At 40.9% G+C, this 19,827-nt stretch overlaps 1 protein-coding gene across 4 annotated transcripts in view; it reads left to right on the top strand.

Annotated features, from left to right (window-relative positions):
• LOC117657735 (tyrosine-protein phosphatase non-receptor type substrate 1-like) overlaps positions 1 to 19,827 on the top strand; it is a 183,166-nt gene that overhangs the window by 150,044 nt on the left and 13,295 nt on the right. For all 4 annotated transcript variants that reach the window (XR_015732949.1, XM_060684564.2, XM_087888991.1 and 1 more), the window contains 2 exons: positions 1,205 to 1,226; positions 12,731 to 12,770. Coding sequence is in view for 3 of the 4 variants with exons in the window: in XM_060684564.2 (XP_060540547.2) it covers positions 1,205 to 1,226; positions 12,731 to 12,770 (62 nt within the window). In the remaining variant the exon portion in view is untranslated. The remainder of the gene's footprint in view (positions 1 to 1,204; positions 1,227 to 12,730; positions 12,771 to 19,827) is intronic.

Below are 19,827 nucleotides of genomic sequence, written 5' to 3' on the forward strand. Positions count from 1 at the left end.
CAAGGCATCAAGCTGTTCAGGATTCATCTGCGTGGCAGCCTTCGTTGTAATTTATTTAGCCTCAGAGTTTAGCTGTCAGCATTCTGATGCTGCCATAAAAAGGAGGAGACGAGGCTTGACTTTTCACCTACTTATTTTCTCTGTAGATAATATCCCCTAGGAGATGGGATGGGAGGGGAGACATTCCTGTGGGCTGAGGTCAGAAGCTGGGGAGACTGGCTTGGAAGATGGCCAATGAGAAGATGAGAATTGGGGAACGGAAAGGGAAGGGTCTGGGGGTCAGAGGGTTAGTATCGGCTATGATGAAATCGGGGCCAGATCTGTCGTACTCAATAAATGGAATATTTCAGCAAAGATTAATTGTTTGGGAGTGCAATTTATTTGAGATGACATCGAAACCTGACATTAGCCTGTCTTGGCTGGCTACCCATATTTGTTACACAGGAGCTTCTGGAAAATGTTATACTAATAACAGGGGCTGGACTAGAAGACCTCCAAGGTCCCCTCCAGCTCTATTCTGATTCTTTGATTCAAATAGTTCCCGTCGTACAACAGTTCATTTAGTGCCTGTTCAAAGTTACGACGGCACTGAAAAACAATGACTCGGGATCGATTTTCACACCGTTGCAGCATCTCCTGTGGTCACATGATCAAAATTTGAGACGCTTGGCAACTGGCATGTACTTATGACAGTTGCAGTGTCCCCGGAGTCATGTAGGTCAGGGGTGGGTTCTACTTACCTTTACTACCGGTTCGCAGCGGGAGCCGCTCGCGCAGAAGCTTCTGCACATGCGCAGAAGCGTTTTGATGACGTCAAGGTCGGTGGGCGGAGCTTCCCGCCGGTTTTACTACCGGTTCTATAGAACCGGTGCGAACCAGGGGCAACCCACCACTGATGTAGGTCCCCTTTGGCGGCCTTCTGACAAGCAGAGTCCGCGAGGAAGCCAGATTCAGTTAACAACCATGTGACTAATTTAACGACTGCAGCGGTTCACTTAACAACCGTGGCAAGGAAGGTCGTAAAATGGGGCAAAATTCACTTCACAGCAACAGAAATTGGGGGCGCCGTTGTGGTCGTAAGTCGAGGACTACCTGTAGTGTTGAGAAATGCTGCTCAGTCCTTGTAACAATCTTACGTTTTGCAGGATATTTTTTGGAAATATTTTTCCAGCTAATGTTTTTTTTTTCTCCTGCTTTCTTTTAGGTAAAGACTCCACATCTGTAAGGTAAATCTCTTTTTCTCTTTTCATCAAAACAAATGGGTTGATGGGGGGGTGGGGGAATTAAATAGCGGCTGTTACAACCTGGTGTATTTCAGGTGCATTGAAGTATAGTTTCCATCAGTCTGAGCCCCCAAGATCCCTAGCTAGCTCCCTGGATGGTACAAAATTGGGCTAATCTTAGGCTAATATTTGGGGTTTAAAACTGGTTTGTTTACAGTGCTTAATTTTGTTTGATGAAAACCATTGTTTCCTTTGCAATCCGGACATCACTCTGGATTTATTGAAAGCATGGTGGGGCAGAGAGGACTCCAATAAGCTTTCACATAGCATGCTAACTCACAGTCAAGTTAGCAAGGCATGGGGGGGGGGGGGGGATGGGGCATTCACGCCACATGGTGCAAAAGGAGGAGGAGGAGGAGGAAAGTGGAAGGATGTGGCTGTTGTAATATTTTAGGATCAGACTCAATAATATTATTAAGAGTTAAAGGTTTAAATATATTTCCTTTTATTTACAATAGGCATTCTATATTCACTGAATATTCACAGATAGAAGCAGGGAAAAAGGGGAAGGTGGCTCCTTATATATACAATGGGTGGAGCTATAAGTGGGAGTGGTAAATCATGAATACATTAAGAATTAAAGAATAAGTTAACCCCTGATATCCCATTCACATACTATTTACACATTAAAGAATAAGGCATTTATATCTAACAAATCCCCCTCTAAATGCCGATTCGTTACACAACACCAATTACATTCAGATTCGGGACAATACAAGACATGTAGTTTGGAAGTTAAATATTTGTGCTGTTTAGAAGGTAAAGGCTTTGTCAATATGTCAGCTACTTGTTCCGAAGTATCACAGTGCACTGCTTTAATAAATCCATCCTGAGACAATTGTCTCACATGTTTAAATTTTATATCTATATGCCTGGACCTTTGTCCAATGGCATCGGATCTAGATATTTCAATAGCTGCTTTGTTGTCCTCATTCATAACAAAAGGTAAAGCAGGTTTTTTCCAAACATCTGAAATCAAATCATTAAACCATACAAGGTTATTTGCAGCTTTGGATAAACAAACGTATTCCGCTTCTGTCGTTGAAGTGGCTACTAGTTCTTGTTTACCGGTATACCAGTAAACTGGACAGTCATTTAGGAGAAAAACATAACCTGATGTACTTTTTCTGCAAGATGTGTCTCCAGCCCAATCCGCATCTGCGTAACATACAAGTCTTGGTTCTTTATTATCACTAGGTTCTAATATTAGGCAAAAATCTAATGTACTTTTCAGATATCTTAAAATTCTTTTAACAGCTTCCCAGTGATACATTGTTGGTTTGCTGACGTGTCTGGATAGTAAATTAAGTGGTAAGGCTATATCTGGTCTAGTCCAATTAGATATATAAAGAAGTGAACCTATGATTGATCTATAAAATGTGTTATCCTTAAATTCAGGAGAAGATTCATCAGCATTTCTGAGAAAATCAGTTTGCATGGGAGTATCACAGGGTTTAGCATTGATTAAATTACATTTATTCAAAAGTTCTATAATCTTATCTCTTTGAGTAAGTTTGAATCCTTTTCTAGTCTTATTAATTTGTACACCAAGATATTTGTTCACTTTACCTAGTGATTTCAGTGAGAAATGTTCATTTAACTTATTTACAAAGATTTCTCTTCTTTCTTTGTGTTTTCCAATATATAAAATGTCATCTACATAAATTAATACAAATTCAATGTAATCATCACCCTTTTTAACAAAAAAACAGTTATCAGCAGAGGTAGCATTGAAATCCATGGTCTTAAGTACTTTTACTAGACAATCATACCATCTTTTACCGGATTGTTTTAATCCATATAAACTCTTATTCAACAACCAAATTTCATTTTTGTTGGTGTATTGACTGTGAGGTGCCCTTACATATATTTCCTTATCTAGCTTTGCGTGTAGATACGCAGTCTGTATGTCATATTGAAATACATCAAGATTGAGTGCTGATGCTACCACTAGAGCTGTTTTGACACTCTCTGTCCTTACTGTGGGGGAATACGTGTCAGTATAGTCCTCTGGATATTTTTGTGCATAACCTTGAGCAACTAATCTAGCTTTGTATAGGGTATTACCTCCTTCTAAGTTCTTAATTTTATATATCCACCTGGTACCAATAATTGTTTTATCTTTAGGTGCAGTTGCAGGTGTAAATACATTTAATCCTTGCAAACTTTCCATTTCTTTTTTCATGGCTAGTTCCCATTTTTCTTTTTCTTCACGAGGAAGTTTTAATACTTCTTCGTATGTATTAGGTGTTATTGGTTCACCATCCATATGCATTACGTAATCTCTATATTTATTTGGCATTTTATTCCTGTTGTTCCTAATGATTCTTTCAGGTTTGCTATTGTTATCATGCATATATCTTGCTTCCTTTTTTGTTAGTGTGTCAGTTTTTATTTTGTGTTGGCTATTTGTCCAGGTTTTGGTTTTGTTTTTATGTTTGTTGATATTTTGTTTTTCTATAGTCCCTTCCTCATGAGATTTTGCTTCTTTGTGTTTATTTGGAAATATTTCATTAAGATGTAATTTAGACCAGTTGGCCTGTTCATGGAACACGGCTGTTCTGGAAACTATGAATTTATTGTTATTATCAATGAATCTATATCCTTTAGTACCAGTTTCATATCCCATGAATCTGAGCCTTCTGGATACGTTTTCTCCCTTTCTTCTCAACTGTTTAGGTATGTGTACGTCTGCAGTGACTCCAAAAATGTGCATATGTGCCAATTTTGGTTTCCTATTATACATTACTTCGTATGGTGTTTTATTTATAATACTGGACCAGGTCCTATTTTGTGTGTAATTTGAATAATGTAAGGCTTCTGACCAAAATTGTTTGCTTAAGCCGGCATCCTCTAATGTGCATCTAATCATGGTTTGTAACGTGGAATTTTTTCTTTCTGCAATCCCGTTTTGGAACGCAGAAAATGGACTGGACGTGTAATGTAGCATTCCCCTATCTTTTAACCATTGGGAGAATTCTTTGGACATGAATTCACATCCCCTATCTGTCATAATTTGTTTTATTCTGATATTATGTTGTGTTTCTATGCGTTTGTAAAATTCCTTAAATTTTTGAAAGGTTTCATCTTTATGTTTTAATGTGTAAACAAACCCATAACGACTATAATCATCTACTATTGTCAGAAAATAACGTTTTCTATAAGTGATTGATGGAGTTAGTGGGCCTACTAGGTCCATGTGTACTAAGTCAAAAATTTTGTTAGTTGATCTAGTAGATTTCTTTGGCCTGGGACTAGTTTTCAGTTTTGTAGATTTACATACTGAGCATTCCAAATAGTTTTCACAATTTTTTATTTTGACACCTTCTGCGTGTTCAGTCATTTTTTGTACTACAGGAAAACTGGCATGTCCTAACTTCCTATGTAAGATGTGAGCACACTCATCATGAATTGGTTTACCTATTTTTGGTTTTTTTATATCGTGTGCATCAGTATGATCATGAGATATTTTACATTCATCATTGTCACTGTTGCTAACATTTTCATCATCTACTTCTACACAGTCTTCTACATTTGAATCAATGTTATGTAACCATTCTTCCTTTGTTATTAGGTAAGGTAGGCCTCCTTTAATCATTACAGTGCCTATATTACTTTTATTTTTCTCCAAAGTCGCTTTTCCTTTTGAGAAAACTATATTAATGTCAGAGTCTCTACTTAGTTTTATGGCACTTAGTATGTTATGAGGTATTTCAGGTATTAACAATACCCCCTCTATTTTTCCTAGACCAGGCAAAGTTACATTCCCTCTGCCTAATACTTGAACCTTTTCTTGGTTAGCTACCTTTATTACAAATTTATCTTCTGTAAATGAAGACAATATATTTTTGTTATTAGTGGTGTGATTTGTTGCTCCAGAATCAATAAGCCAATTATTGTTCTCATTTTGTTGTAGTTTAGTGTTGTCTTGTTTATTTAGTCCATTCAGTGAACCAGATTTTCTATCCCTTGAATTTTCTCTGCCCCCTCTATTTTCTCTGTAATTTGGTGGGCTTCTATATCTATGTCTATCTATGGAAGACTGTCTATAATTGTGTTTGTTCATGTATTCTGATCTATGTCTTTCTTTTGAGAATTTGGGGCAATTTCTTCTATTGTGTTCCTTGGATCCACAATTATGACATTTATATGCTTCATTATATTTTTCTTGGAAAGCTACTTTCCTAAAAGGTTTGTGTTCTGTGTGATTGCTAGAACGATTTTTTCTTGAATTGTCTTCTGCTATCAATTTGTTGGATAGACTTTCTATGGATAAATATCCTAGATTGATAGTGTCTAAATGTGACATGAAACTATCCCATGATGAATCAAGTGAGTTGATAATAACACTTTTCATTGTTTGGTCTGAAATCACCTCCCCCCTCAAATGCAGATCAGCCCTTATTTTGTTTAAAGATATTAAATGCTCACTTATGGAAACCCCTGGTTTTACTCTAGATGAAAAGAAATCCTTAGACATTCTTGTGGTGATAGCTACACTGTCGCTGTGAAACAAATTAAACATGCATTGAATAATTTCTGAAACAGTCAGATTTGGTTTGATGCTATAATACATTGCAGGAGACACACTAGATATTATTAAGAAAAAAGCTCTATGGTGTAAACAATCTATTTTTAAAGTCCAAGGTCTTCTTGGGGGACTAGTGATAAAGAATAGTAAGTTTTCTTTCATAAAGATAACCTGGAGCTGCTGGTACCATTCTTGCAAATTAATGCCATCAACCCTTAGTTTTGGGAAGTCACTGGGTAAGTTTCCCACATTATTTTGTCCGTTACTTACAACCTGAGGCAGTCCGTGGTCTCGCAAGTGTAGGAAATTGCAAAACGGCATGGGGATGTTCGCAACGAGTCTGCGTGGTTCCCTCACCAGTTCAGGTCTTCCCGGACCGTCTGCGTAGCTTCGCGCATGCGCGTTGTCCATTTCTTCTTTGACGTCGTCGTGGAAGGTTCTCTCCATCGCGGCTCGCTCGCTCTGCTCCTCTTCAGACGAGTCGGTCTCTGGCTCGGTCTTTGGAGTCCTGGCGACGGCGGCTGCTCTTCTCTTTCTTTTGTGAGCGTTGTCACTTGCTCCGGTCTTTGGTGTAGGGCGGAATCGACAAGGCTCTCTGGGTTCGGGCGTCGTCGCTCTCGAAGTCAGGATGGAGGCGGGCAGGTCCCGAGGCATCGGTTTGCTCGCTCGCTTTTTTGGTGATTCTTTGGTAATTTTTAGTTTTGGCCCAAATGCAGCAAAAAGCGTTTTCATCGCTGATTTTATTTGGGACTTTGTTGAGTCATCTTCACTCTCTGATTCTGACTCTTCCGAGGATTTTGAATCTTCCTTTTCATTTTCGTTGTCTGATAACGTATTTCGCGCCAGAAATTTTGAACTGAGTATTTTGATTGGCTCTGCTTCGCTCACCTTGGAGGTCTGTTGAAACCAAGATGGCTGCCATTCAAAATTTCGCGCGGGATCACATTTCTTCTTCTTCTTAACGACTTTCTCTGTAGTCATATCACTCACTATTTTTGGTTCTTTAGACTTCTCATTAGTGATGTTTTTTTCTCTCGCTGCTCCGCTGTTCTTCAGCATTTCTTGGAGGTTCGCGATGAGGTTTTCATCATTCTTTTGGCTTTTTAATAGTTTTAATATCTCTGACCTGAGTTCGTTATTCTCTATTTCGATTTCCTCCTGGTCATCATTTTCATTTATTATTTCTTCATCTTCAGTGGTGTATTCTTCGGATTCTCTTGAAATCGCGTTTGTTGATTCGTTGATTATTTCTTGTTCTGTTTCCATTTCTTTGCTGTAGGCCCTGGTGTTGGGCCTATCCTTCTTAGACATTTTTAAGTTTTTATTGAGTCAATTAACCATCCTCTGCTACCAGATTGTTGCAATATTTTAGGATCAGACTCAATAATATTATTAAGAGTTAAAGGTTTAAATATATTTCCTTTTATTTACAATAGGCATTCTATATTCACTGAATATTCACAGATAGAAGCAGGGAAAAAGGGGAAGGTGGCTCCTTATATATATAATGGGTGGAGCTATAAGTGGGAGTGGTAAATCATGAATACATTAAGAATTAAAGAATAAGTTAACCCCTGATATCCCATTCACATACTATTTACACATTAAAGAATAAGGCATTTATATCTAACAGTGGCAAAGGAAAGGAGAAGGAGAAGAGGGAGGAAGGAGAAGGAGGAAGAGAAAAGAGGGGAGGAGAAGAAGGAAGGGAGAGGGAGGGAGGAAGGAGAAGAAGGGAAGTGGAAGGATAGGGAGGAGGAGAGGAGGAGGAGAAGGAAGACGGGGAAGGAGAAAGAGAGGAAGAGGAAGAGAAGGAGAAAGAGGGGAGAAGGAGGAAGATGGAAGGGGAGAAGGAGAAAAAGGAGGAGAAAGAGGAAGAGAAGAGGAAGGAGAAGAAGGGAAGTGGAAGGATGTGGAGAAGGGGAGGAGAAGAAGAGGGAGGGAGGAGAAGGAGACAGAAGAAGGAAGAAGGAGAAGGAGAAGGAGAAGGAGAAAGAGAGGAAGAAGAGAAGAGAAGAGAAGGAGAAGGAGAAAAAGAGGAGAAGGAGAAAGAGGAAGGGAGAGGGGGAAAGAGGGGAAGAAGGAGAAGGGAAGTGGAAGGACATGGAGAAGGAGAGGAGAAGAAGGAAGAATGTAAAGGAGAAAATGAGAGGAAAAGGAGGAGGAGCGAGGAAAGAGAAGGAGGAAGGGAAAAGAAAGAAGAGAGGGAAGAAGAAGGAGAAAGTGGGAAGGAGAGGAGAAGGAAAAAAAGGGGAAAGAGGAAGAGAGGAGAAGAGAAAGAAAGGAGAAGGAGAAAGAGACAAAGAGGAGGCAGTGGAGAAGGAAAAGAAAAAGGAGGAAAAGGGGAAGGAAGGAGAAATGAAGGAGAAGGACAAAGAGAAAGAGAAGCCTATTACAGATTAGCATAATACCCTGGGTCAGACACCATGCTCCGATAAAGAACAAACCCCAGACTAAGCAGAGGCTTTATCAAGCATAGAGTGTGAATGTAAAAACTATTATGGAGAGATGAAAAACCTGCGATAAGAAGAGGATTATTAAAAAAACGCTTTTCGAGCCTCCCGACTTCAGCCTTCAAGACGATGGGATCAGAAACCATCTCACAGCTTACTAGAGAGCGTTTCAACCGCCTGAGATATTTTTTTTTTTTAAAAAAAGCCCAAAAGAATTTGAGCAAAGAGATAAAATAAAGTAAAATCACAGGAAATGCATTTAAGAGCACGGGAGTCTCCCTGATCGTAGAGAGCAAAGCTGCCCAAGTGTTACTTTAATTTTCCTTTATGTAAGGGGAAAAAAAAAAAAAGAACGCCACATATCTCTTGATTGCTTCTGGATTTAGCCGATAATCACGAAATGTGCCGGACGATAGGAAATTCCATTTAAGCACCCAGACAAACATTAGATTAATTATTCCGCTGTTTGATCGGCCCTCTTAAGAAAGAAGACAAAGGAACTTTATCTTTTTGGTGCTTGAGGAATTCGTTTAATGCGCTCCAGGTTTTTTTGGGGGGGTTAATTGTGTAAATTCGCCGTGTATTTGGAACGAGATAAAAAGTGTTATTTCTCTTTTTCATTTACTGAGCCTTCGATAGGCAGATTTGCCCGAGTGGGGAAGACAGGCAGTCCTCAACTTATGACCGTAATGGAGCCTGCCCATTAAGGTCATAAGTCATGACAGTCGTAAAGCAGGTTACCCCTGTGACCGACCTGATTTAATGACTTTGTTACAGCTGCGGGAATTCTGGGAGTTGAAGTCCACCCATCTTAAAGCTTGCTGGCTCGGGAATTCTGGGAGTTGAAGTCCACCCATCTTAAAGCTTGCTGGCTAGGGAATTCTGGGAGTTGAAGTCCACCTATCTTAAAACTTGCTGGCTAGGGAATTCTGGGAGTTGAAGTCCACCCATCTTAAAACTTGCTGGCTAGGGAATTCTGGGAGTTGAAGTCCACCCATCTTAAAGCTTGCTGGCTAGGGAATTCTGGGAGTTGAAGTCCACCCATCTTAAAACTTGCTGGCTAGGGAATTCTGGGAGTTGAAGTCCACCTATCTTAAAACTTGCTGGCTAGGGAATTCTGGGAGTTGAAGTCCTCCCATCTTAAAGATGTCAAGATTGAGTAACAATGCTAGACATTATTTCTGATGTGAAGTTAAATTTGGGGCAATGTTTAGTCTCTACTTAGCAAATTTTAGGGTGTTGACGCTAAAACCTTTGGAGTAAGATTTAATTTTCCTGAAAGAGGCGAAACCCAGATCCAGTTGGCCCCAGCCCCTAGGAAACATCTGGCAGAGGGAAATACTCTTTCTTTGCTCGTTCGACAATTTAGATTTAATTCCGAGCCAAAGGGAGAATTGAAACAGCCATAACACCAAAAATCAGTCAGAAATTATTGTGCTCTTAAACCTGCGACGTGTTCATTAAAACTGGCAGAATTGTAATCCAATCACAGCGCAACCATAATAAAAGCAAATAAACTCAGCATATAATAAAAATAGTCAGAACAATTACAGAATCACAAGAGTAGTGGCTAAAATAACTCAGCTAGGAAAAGGATCTAATGTTCCACCTTTTTAAAAAAATGTCTGGTGTAATGTTTCTGAAACTTTGCAACTTTAAGAAGAGTGGACTTCAACTCCCAGAATTCCCCAGCCAGCCATGCTGGCTGGGGAATTCTGGGACTTGAAGTCCACATATCTCTAAGTTGGGGAGGCTGAGACAAAGTGGTTTAGATTGTTCTCTATATCTTTGGAAGTTGCATTATGCAACCTAGCCATCTTCCAGAGAAGTTGGAACTACGATTCCCAGAAGCCTCCGCTGCTTTCCCAGAAGCTCTAGCTGTATTTCCCAGCCTCCCCAGCTGGTAAAATTCCCCATTCAGCAGGAATTCTCATTAACTGTGTTTTATTCTTTGGGCTGCCCTTTTTAATCATGTGCTGGGTATATTTATGATTGTGTTAACCTTTTGCGATGCCAGATACCTTGAGTGAAAGCAGAGCTGGGATACATTCCTTAAAAAGAAATGATTGCATCCTAACCCATTGGTCCAAACCATAAAGTTTAATTACTTAATTTATGATAGGTCTTTTATTAAGGGCCTGAATATATTTTCCAGGGACCTAGCTAGGTCTATGAATTTATGCCGCTAAAGGCTTTGTAGCAAACACACACATTTACTTATTGATTAATATTAAATCTGCTCCCTGCTTTTTCACATGAATAGTAAAAGGCATAATAAAAGTCAACAAGAAAGGCATCGATAAAAAAATAGATGCAGATTTTTTTTAAAAAAACAAACTAACAGCCGCAGTCAATTTGAAAACCTAGTTGAGTTAAAATATGGACCTTAATATAAAACAATATGTAATTTTTTTTCCCATCTCCACATTTCCCATTAACCATATAGCAATCTCTCGAGTTAGGTGGCTCAGAAAAATTGCACAGAAGTTCCTATATGGCTGGTCGAGAGATTTCTGTTGAAAAATGGCTGGAGGAGAACTTAAACCCTGATCTCTGTCCTCGTAAATCAAGGTTAAGGAACCTGTAGCATTTATGTATTGCTGAACTGCATTCCCAGCAGCTGCAGCCAAAATGCAAATTATTGAAGTAATGCTGGGAAACGTAGTTTAGCAAAGCTCGGAGGGAGGGACGGATCTTGACAGACTTGAACCCTGGGCCCTATCTAACAAAAAGAAATTCAATGTAGAGAAATGTAAAGTCTTAACACGTAGGCAAGAAAAACCCAAAGTACACACATAAACTGGGTGAAACCAGGCTTAATAGCAGTACCTGTGAGGGGGATCTTGGAGTCTTAGTGGACAACCAGCTAAATAGGAGCTAACAGTGTCCGGCGGCAGCCAAAAAAGCCAATGCAATCCTAAACTGCATTAACAGAGGGATACACTCAAGATCAAGGGAGGTACTAATACCACTCTATAAAGCCTTAGTAAGGCCACACCTAGAGTACTGCATCCATTTTTGGTCACCACATATAAAAAAGATGTTGAGACTCTAGAAAAAGTGCAGAGAAGAGCAACCAGGATGATGAGGGGACTGGAGGCTAAAATATACGATGAACGGTTGCAGGAACTGGGCATGGCTGGTCTAGTGAAGAGAAGGACCAGGGGAGACAGGAGAGCAGTCTTCCAATATTTGAGGGGCTGCCACAGAGAGGAGGAAGGGGGTCAAGCTATTCTCTAAAGCATCTGAAGACCAGGCAAGGAATAATGGATGGAAACTGATCAATGAGAGATTCAACCTAGAAATAAGGAGGAACTTTCTGACAGGGAGAACAATCAACCCATGGAACAGACGTTGTCTTCAGAAGTTGTGGGAGCTTCATCCCCGGAGGCTTTCAAGAAGGGACTGGGCTGCCATCGGTCAGAAATGGTGTAGGGTCTCCTGCTTGGGCGGAGGGTTGGACTAGATGACCTCTAAGGTCCCTTCCAACTCTGTTAATCTGAGTGTGGATTCAGTGGACCATTTCTGCTCTAAATTGATCTAGAAAGAAGGGATGAGGATAAATCCAGTCTTTCCAATGACGATATTCCATAGATTGTGATCGGTTCTTTGGAATCTGAGAATTTGAAGCAATGAGGTGTGGACTTCAACTCCCAGAATTTGCAGGCGGCCTTGCTGAGGGCTGAAGCTCACTCTTGAAGATGCGTAGACTTCAACTCCCAGAATTCACTTAACGACTGTCTCCACAGAAAGGTTGGGCTCAATTGCGGTCGTAAGTTGAGGGCTACCTGTAAACCTTCCATTTTTGTGCACAGAATACAGGTAGTCCTCAACGTACGACCACAATTGAGCCCAACCTTTCTCGTTAAGTGAGACATTTGTTAACTGAGTTTTGCTCCATTTTACAACCTTTCTTGCCCCCCATTGTTAGGTGAATCACGGCAGTTGTTAAGTTAGTTAATACGGTTGTTAAGCGAATCTGGTTTTCCCATTGGCTTTGCTTGTCAGAAGGTCTCAGAAGTTGATCACATGATCTTAGGACACCATCATAAATATGAGTCAGTCACCAAGTGCCTCCATTTTGATCCATTTTTGTAAGAGTGAAAAACTGTCATAAGTCACTTTTTTCAGTCCCATTGTAACGTCGGTCACTAAACGAACTGTTTTAAGTCAAGGTCTACCTGTATTCTTATTGCTGTCAGCATATATAACATTAAAAAATCCATTTTTTTTTTCAAGCTCTTTACGCATTAAACCCAAACTAGGACCAATGCTCCTAGTCCTATAACTCAAATCTCCTTTGCAGAAGCCAACAATCACAAATGGAGACCTATACGAAATCTGTGCCACTTTGGATTTATTTTTGTTTAGGTGTTGTTTCTAATTTCGTTTTAAAAAAAGGTCACTGTGTGAAATTTGCTGTTGACTCCCTTGGTGATCTGAGTTTTTGGTTCTATCTTTAGGCTCCACGAAGCTGAGAAATCTCCACCGCTGACGAATCAGGTAAGCTGAGCTTTGTTTCTTGAGATGCCGCCTAGAAATAATAATTATAGAGGTCGTCTCTTTGCTGTGAAATAGCTTTAACCAACGGAACGGAACGGAACGTCCTTTCACAGCATAAATGAGTTGGAAGGGACCTTGGAACCGTGGTGAAATCCAATTTTTTTTTACTACCGGTTCTGTGGGCGTGGCTTGGTAGGCGTGGTGTGGCTTGGTGGGCGTGGCAGGGGAAGGATACTGCAAAATCCCCATTCCCTCCCCACTCCTGGGGGAAGGATATTGCAAAATCCCCATTCCCACCCCACTCTGGACCAGCCAGAGGTGGCATTTCCCGGTTCTCCGAACTCCTCAAAATTTCCGCTACCAGTTTGCCAGAACCTGTCAGAACCTGCTGGATTTCACTCCTGCCTTCAAGGCCTTGTAGTCCAGCCCCGCACTCAAGCAGGGGACCTTATGCCATTTCAGACAAATGGACATCCAGTCTCTTCTTTAAAAGCCTCCAGTGAGTCCGTTGGGAGTTGGGCGGCATAGAAATGCGATAAATTAAATGGAGCACCCACAACTTCTGGAGGCAAGCTGTTCCACTGGTTAATTGTTCTCACTGTTAACGAAATTTCTCCTTTAGTTTTAGATTGACCCAAAGGTTCTTTTTCAAGAGGCAACTGAACTTTCTGGTGTTTCTTGGAAGACGTTTCAAGGAGGAGAAATCCTTCCGTTCCCCAACATCCAGTAGCCAGAACTGAAGAAGCTTCTTTGGATGAGAAGCGAAACGTCTTCCAAGAAAAACCAGAAAGTCCAGCTGCCTCTTGAAAAATGCACCTTTGGGACAACCATGACCAGGATGACGGAGAATCTCCATAGACATTTAGTTTTAGGTTGCTTCTCTCCTTATTTATGTATGTACGTATGTATGTAATTTATATGCCGCCCTTCTCCCGAAGGACTCAGGGCGGCTTACAAGAACGAACAAAAAATTACATAAACATTAAAATCAATTTAAAATTAATTAACATTAATTAACATTATTTAAAATCACCCCTATGGATTCAGCCCATCTCCTTGATGAATTTCCATCCGTTGCTTCTTGTCCTGCCTTCAGGTGCTTTGGAGAATAGCTTGACCTCCTCCTCTTCTCTGTCACAGCCACCTCAAATATCGGAAGATGCTGTCATCGTGATGGGGAACCTATGGCACACGTGCCAGAGGTGGCACAGAGAGCCCTCTCTATGGGCACATGCACCATTGCCAGCTGCTCTTCGCGGCCACCAGAGAGCCTGAAAACAGCCTGAAAAACACCCCAAAAATAGGGTGTTTTCTGGGCCGCTTTCAGTCCGTTTTTGGCCTGAATAATGGCCTGAAAACGGCCCAAAAAACAGCCAAAAAGCAGGCATGTGCGTGCCAGCCAGCTGATCTGTGGGTTTCCTGCACTCCGGCGCATGCACATGTACATGGGTTCCGGTTTGGGCATTCAGTGCTAAAAAAGGTTCACGATCACTGTGCTATCACGTCATCCACTCGTCCTTCTTTTCACTAGATTAGACCTACCCAATTCCTGCAACTATTCTTTGTATGTTTTAACCTCCAGTCCCCTAATCATCTTTATTGCTCTCCTCTGCATGCTTTCTAGAGTCTCAACATATTTTTATATTGTGGCGACCAAAACTGGATGCAGGATTCCAAGTGTGGCCTTAACCAAGGCCTTATAAAGTGGTATTAACACTTCACGTGATCTTGATTCTATCCCTCTGTTGATGCAACCAAGGACTGCGTTGGCATTTTTGGCAGCTGCAGTACACATCTGGCTCATACTTAAGTAATTGTCCCTTAGGACTCCGAGATCCCTCTCAAAGTCAGTACTGTTGAGCCAGCTAACTTGGAAGAATTATTTCCATCCTAGATTGGTGTAACTTTTTGGCACTTGGAAAGAGAAAGTGTGATCAGCCTAGCCAAATAGGCCATTATCCTGTGATTAATGGTGTTATTTTTTCTGGAGGATCAGTGTATTAAAATAGAAAAAAAAAAAAGCCTCATTATCCTAAGACCATAAATCTTTTCAGTACAGCAGATTTTTCTAAGAGGTAGTTCACATTTTCCTAAGCCTTCTGTCTGCACTTTAAAAAAAAAAAAAAGTTTTAGATTTTTAAACCAGAAAAGTAAAAACTAAGGAGAACTAATAATTAAGACAGAAAACAGAATAAAAAAACAAAGGGGAAAGCAAAGCTAAAAGTGCAGAAAGGAAAGGAAGGGAGAAGAAATATAAAGAAATAACCTCTGACTTTCTTCTACAATTGATAAGGTATAAATTTACAATAAACTCTTAAGTTTACATTAATAACGTTCATTTTTTCCCATTTATCTACTTTTCCCACTCATCAAACCCATATACAATTGTGACCAGAATTTCCGTTGTTAAGCAAAGCGGTTGCTAAGTCAGTCTAAGCAGTGGTGGGTTTCAAATTTTTTTACTGTCGGTTCTGTGGGTGTGGCTTGGTGGGCGTGGCGTGGCTTGGTGGGCGTGGCAGGGGAAGGATACTGTAAAATCTCCATTCCCACCCCACTCCAGGGGAAGGATACTGCAAAATCTCCCTTCCCACCCCACTCCAGGGGAAGGATACTGCAAAATCCCCATTTCCTTCCGATCAGCTGGGACTCGGGAGGCAGAGAATAGAGGAGGGCGGGGCCTGTCAGAATTTTTACTACCGGTTCTCCGAACTACTCAAAATTTCCGCTACCGGTTCTCCAGAACTGGTCAGAACCTGCTGAAACCCACCTCTGAGTCTAAGCCAGTTTTACAACCTTTGTAGCCGCTGTTGTTAAGCGAATCGCTATAGTTGTTAAGTGAATCGCATGGCCATTAAGCAGATCCAGCTTCTCCGTGCTTGTCGGAAGCCCCCTGGTAGGGGGCCCAAATGGCAATCGCGTGACCTTGGGATGCTGCAACTGTTGTAACTGCATGCTGGTTGCCAAGTCGCCCGAATTTTGATCACGTGACTGTAGGGAACGCTGCGACGGTCGTAAGTCCGAGGACCGGTTGTAAGTCACCTTTTTCAGTGTTTTTATAACTTCAAACGGTCACGAAACGAATGGTTGTAAGTCGAGGACTTAACAGAATAACAGAGTTGGAAGGGTCCTTGGAGGTCATCTAGTCCAACCCCCTCCTCAACCAGGAGACGCTATATCATTTTACACAAAATGGTTGTCCAATCTCTTCTTAAAAGCCTCCAGTGATGAAGCACCCACAACTTCTGAAGGCAACTTCTGTTCCACTGGTTAATTGTCCTCACTGTCTGGAAATTTCTCCTCATTTTAAGATTGGATCTTAATAACAGAGTCGGAGGGACTTTGAAGGTCATCTAGTCCACCGCCCCTACTCAAGCAGGAGACCCTACTCCATTTTTGACAGATGGCAGTCCAGTCTCTTCTTGAAAGCTTCCAGTGGTGAAGCTCCCACAACTTCTGAAAGCAAGTTGTTTCAGCGATTAATTGTTCTAATTATCAGGAAATTTCTCCTCAGTTTTAGGTTGCTTCTCTCCTTGATTAGTTTCCATCTGTTGCTTCTTGTCACGTTTCCGACGAGGAAAAAAAATCACATTTTTCTGTTTCACGCGGACAGTCCAAAAGAGGTTTTTAAACCAGCAATAAAAATTAAATCAGTGTCTTTGGGGCTGAGTGCCTCAGAACCGAACTTGAAATATTATGAAAGCTGTTTTTTTTTTGCTATCTGCTTTCTACTATAGAATTATCATGGCCCTGTTCACCCTCAAAACACTTAATTTAAACACAGCCAGGTGGACTTCGTAACCAAGGAAGGACCAACCCTAACATTATGGGGAAGGAATTAAATTGGTTTAAAGTGTCCCCGGGCTCACATTTGCAGGCCATAATTCAGACCTTTGGCAGTTTGGACCGACCTAAATGCTGGAAATTGCAACCCTTTTAAAAAAAAAAATACAGGCTAAATTAAATGTTGTAACCTACTGATCTTTCCAAAGTTGTTCGGGAAGGAACTAAATGGACTAAAAATGTAAGGAAATTACTTGCCAAATCAAGCCGTACTAAAAGCTGCAAAGAAAAATAAAAATGAAATTATGGGGAAAGTGGAGACAGAGAAGCATTACCTAAATTGGAGGAAACTAATTTTAAAATAGAAGCTTGGGAAAAAACAGCCGTTCCTTTACTTTTACTTTTACTCTTATTTAATTTGTATACCGCCCTTCTCCCGAAGGACTCAGGGCGGTGAACAGCCAACAATAAAATACATACATACAAAATTTAAAAAACAGAAATAAAATCGAATTAAATAATTTGGCCCTCCCTTTAGAGGCAATCCTTGACTTACGACCACAATTGGATCAGTTGCTAAGCAACGTGGTCGTTAAATGAGATACAGCCGATTTTACCAGCTTTTTTTGCCATGGTTATTAATGAAATCACCGCAGTTGTTAAGTGAATCACGAGGTTGTTAAGCAGATCTGGCTCCCTCCGTTGCCTGCTTGTCTGAAGCTGGCTGGGATCGCGTGACCCCAGCCAGGATGCTTCAATTGTCTTAAATACAAGTCCCAAAATTTTGATTATGTGATCATGGGGAATGCTGCGACGGTCGTAAATGCGAGGACTGGTCATAACTCCCTTTTTTTCAGTGCCATTGCAACTTCGAATAGTCACTAAAAACGAACGGTTGGGAATAAAGGACAACCTGTGTTTGAAGGCGATACAACACACAAACACAAATTTTGCTTCTTTTGGACCTTAATTTAATTTAATTTAATTTAATTTAATTTAATTTAATTTAATTTAATTTAATTTAATTTATATACCGCCCTACTCTCGAAGGACTCAGGGCGGTGAACAGCCAAACAGTAAAAATACATAAATACAAAATTTAAAAAACAAAGTAAAATCGAATTAAACAAATTTGGCCCAAACATATTAAACCCCAATCATTTAAAAAACCAATTAAAATTTGCGTAATTTAAAAAGAGGAAAAAGATTAGGCCAGGCCCGCCTGGTGAAATAAAAAGGTCTTAAGAGGACCTGTAACACAACGTTTTGACTTGTGACAGCACAACACATATTTGTGTGTTTTTGGTTAAGACAAGTGAACCAAAGTTGTGGGGTTTTTTTCTCCTTTCAAGAGGCAACTGGATTTTCTGGGGTTTTTTTGAAGATGTTTCGCTTCTCATCCAAGAAACTTCTTCGGCTCCAATAAACTGAAGATTCAGCTTAAAATAAGGGAACTTCAACTCCCAAAATTCCCCAGCCAGCATGGGTGACTGGGGAATTCTGGGAGTTGGAGTCCACACATTTTAACTTGTTTCCAGAGATGAGAAAAACTGCCATTTTTGCACACGCCAGCAAATGGACTTGATGGGGCACAATTAAGGAAAGGTTTGCATACTAAGCAGCACTCCAGAGGGATCTTGGAGTCCTAGTGGACAATCGCTTAAATCTGAGCCAGCCGTGTGCAGCAGCTGCCAAAAAAGCCAACACAGTTCTCGGCTGCGTCAACAGAGGGATAGAATCAAGAAAACGTGAAGTGTTAATACCACTTTATAAGGCCTTGGTGAGGCCACACTTGGAATCCTGCATCCAGTTTTGGTCGCCGCAATATAAAAATATGTTGAGACTCTAGAAAGAGTGCAGAGAAGAGCAACAAAGAGGATTAGGGGACTGGAGGATAAAACACATGAAGAACGGTTGCAGGAACTGGGTATGTCTCGTTTAATGAAAAGAAGGACTAAGGGAGACATGATAGCAGTCTTCCAGTATTTAAGGGGCTGCCCCAAAGAAGAGGGAGTCAAGCTATTCTCCAAAGCACCTGAAGGCAGGACAAGAAGCAACGGGTGGAAACTCATCAAGGAGAGAAGCAACCTGGAATTAAGGAGAAACTTAATTGGTGGCACAATGGACTAAGTGCTGTTAAATAGCACCAGCTGCCTGCAATTACTGCAAGTTCAAATCTCCCCAGGCTCAAGGTTGACTCAGCCTTCCATCCTTTCTAAGGTAGGTGAAATGAGGACCCAGTTGTGGGGGCAATAAGCTGACTTTGTATAAATATACAAAAGAATGAAGGCTATTGCTGAGCACATTGTAAGCCACCCTGAGTCTTCGGAGAAGGGTGGCATATAAATCAAATTTAAAAAAAAAAAAAAAAAGGTTGACTCAGCCTTCCATCCTTCCGAGGTAGGTAAAATGAGGACATGGATTGTGGGGGCAATAAGCTGACTTTGTATAAAAAAGAACACCGCTGGGGGGTGGGGGGTGGAAAGCCCTACTAAGCAGGTATATACAAAAGTATGAAGGCTATTGCTTAACGCATTGTAAGCCGCCCTGAGTCTCCGGAGAAAGGGCAGCATATAAATCGAACTAATAAATAAATAATAAATAAATAAACTTCCTAACAGTGAGGACAATTAATCAGTGGAACTGCTTGCCACCAGAAGTTGTGGATGCTCCATCAGTGGAGGTTTTCAAGAAGAGACTGGAACACCAGTTGTCTCAAATGGCATAGGGTCTCCTGCTATTGGGTATGTCTAGTTTAATGAAGAGAAGGACTAGGGTGACATGATAGCATTATTCCAGTATTTGAGGGGCTGCCACAAAGAAGAGGGAGTCAAGCTCTTCTCCAAAGCACCTGAAGGCAGGACAAGAAGCAATGGATGGAAACTAATCAAGGAGAGAAGCAACCTGGAATTAAGGAGAAACTTCCCAACAGTGAGGACAATTAACCAGTGGAACTGCTTGCCACCAGAAGTTGTGGGTGCTCCAACACTGGAAGTTTTAAAGAAGAGACTGGACAGCCATTTGTCTGAAATGGTGTAGGGTTTGCTGCTTGAGCAGGGGGTTGGACTAGAAGACCTCCAAGGTCCCTCCCAACTCTTCTGTTACTCTGTTAATTAGGATTTATTAGGACAGCAGGAGTAGCTCGATAAAGGAACGAGGCACGGCCCCAGAAAGATTCCTTTTATTGGGGGAAATAATTCTCAAAATATCCCTCTTCACTAGCTAGGAATAATCCTAAATCCTTGGTTATTGCTGCCAAATAAGAGTTTCATTTTAC

The sequence above is a fragment of the Pantherophis guttatus genome, chromosome 3 (assembly GCF_059756535.1).
Source record: "Pantherophis guttatus breed Tessera chromosome 3, ASM5975653v1, whole genome shotgun sequence".
Classification (NCBI taxonomy): Eukaryota; Metazoa; Chordata; class Lepidosauria; order Squamata; family Colubridae; genus Pantherophis; species Pantherophis guttatus.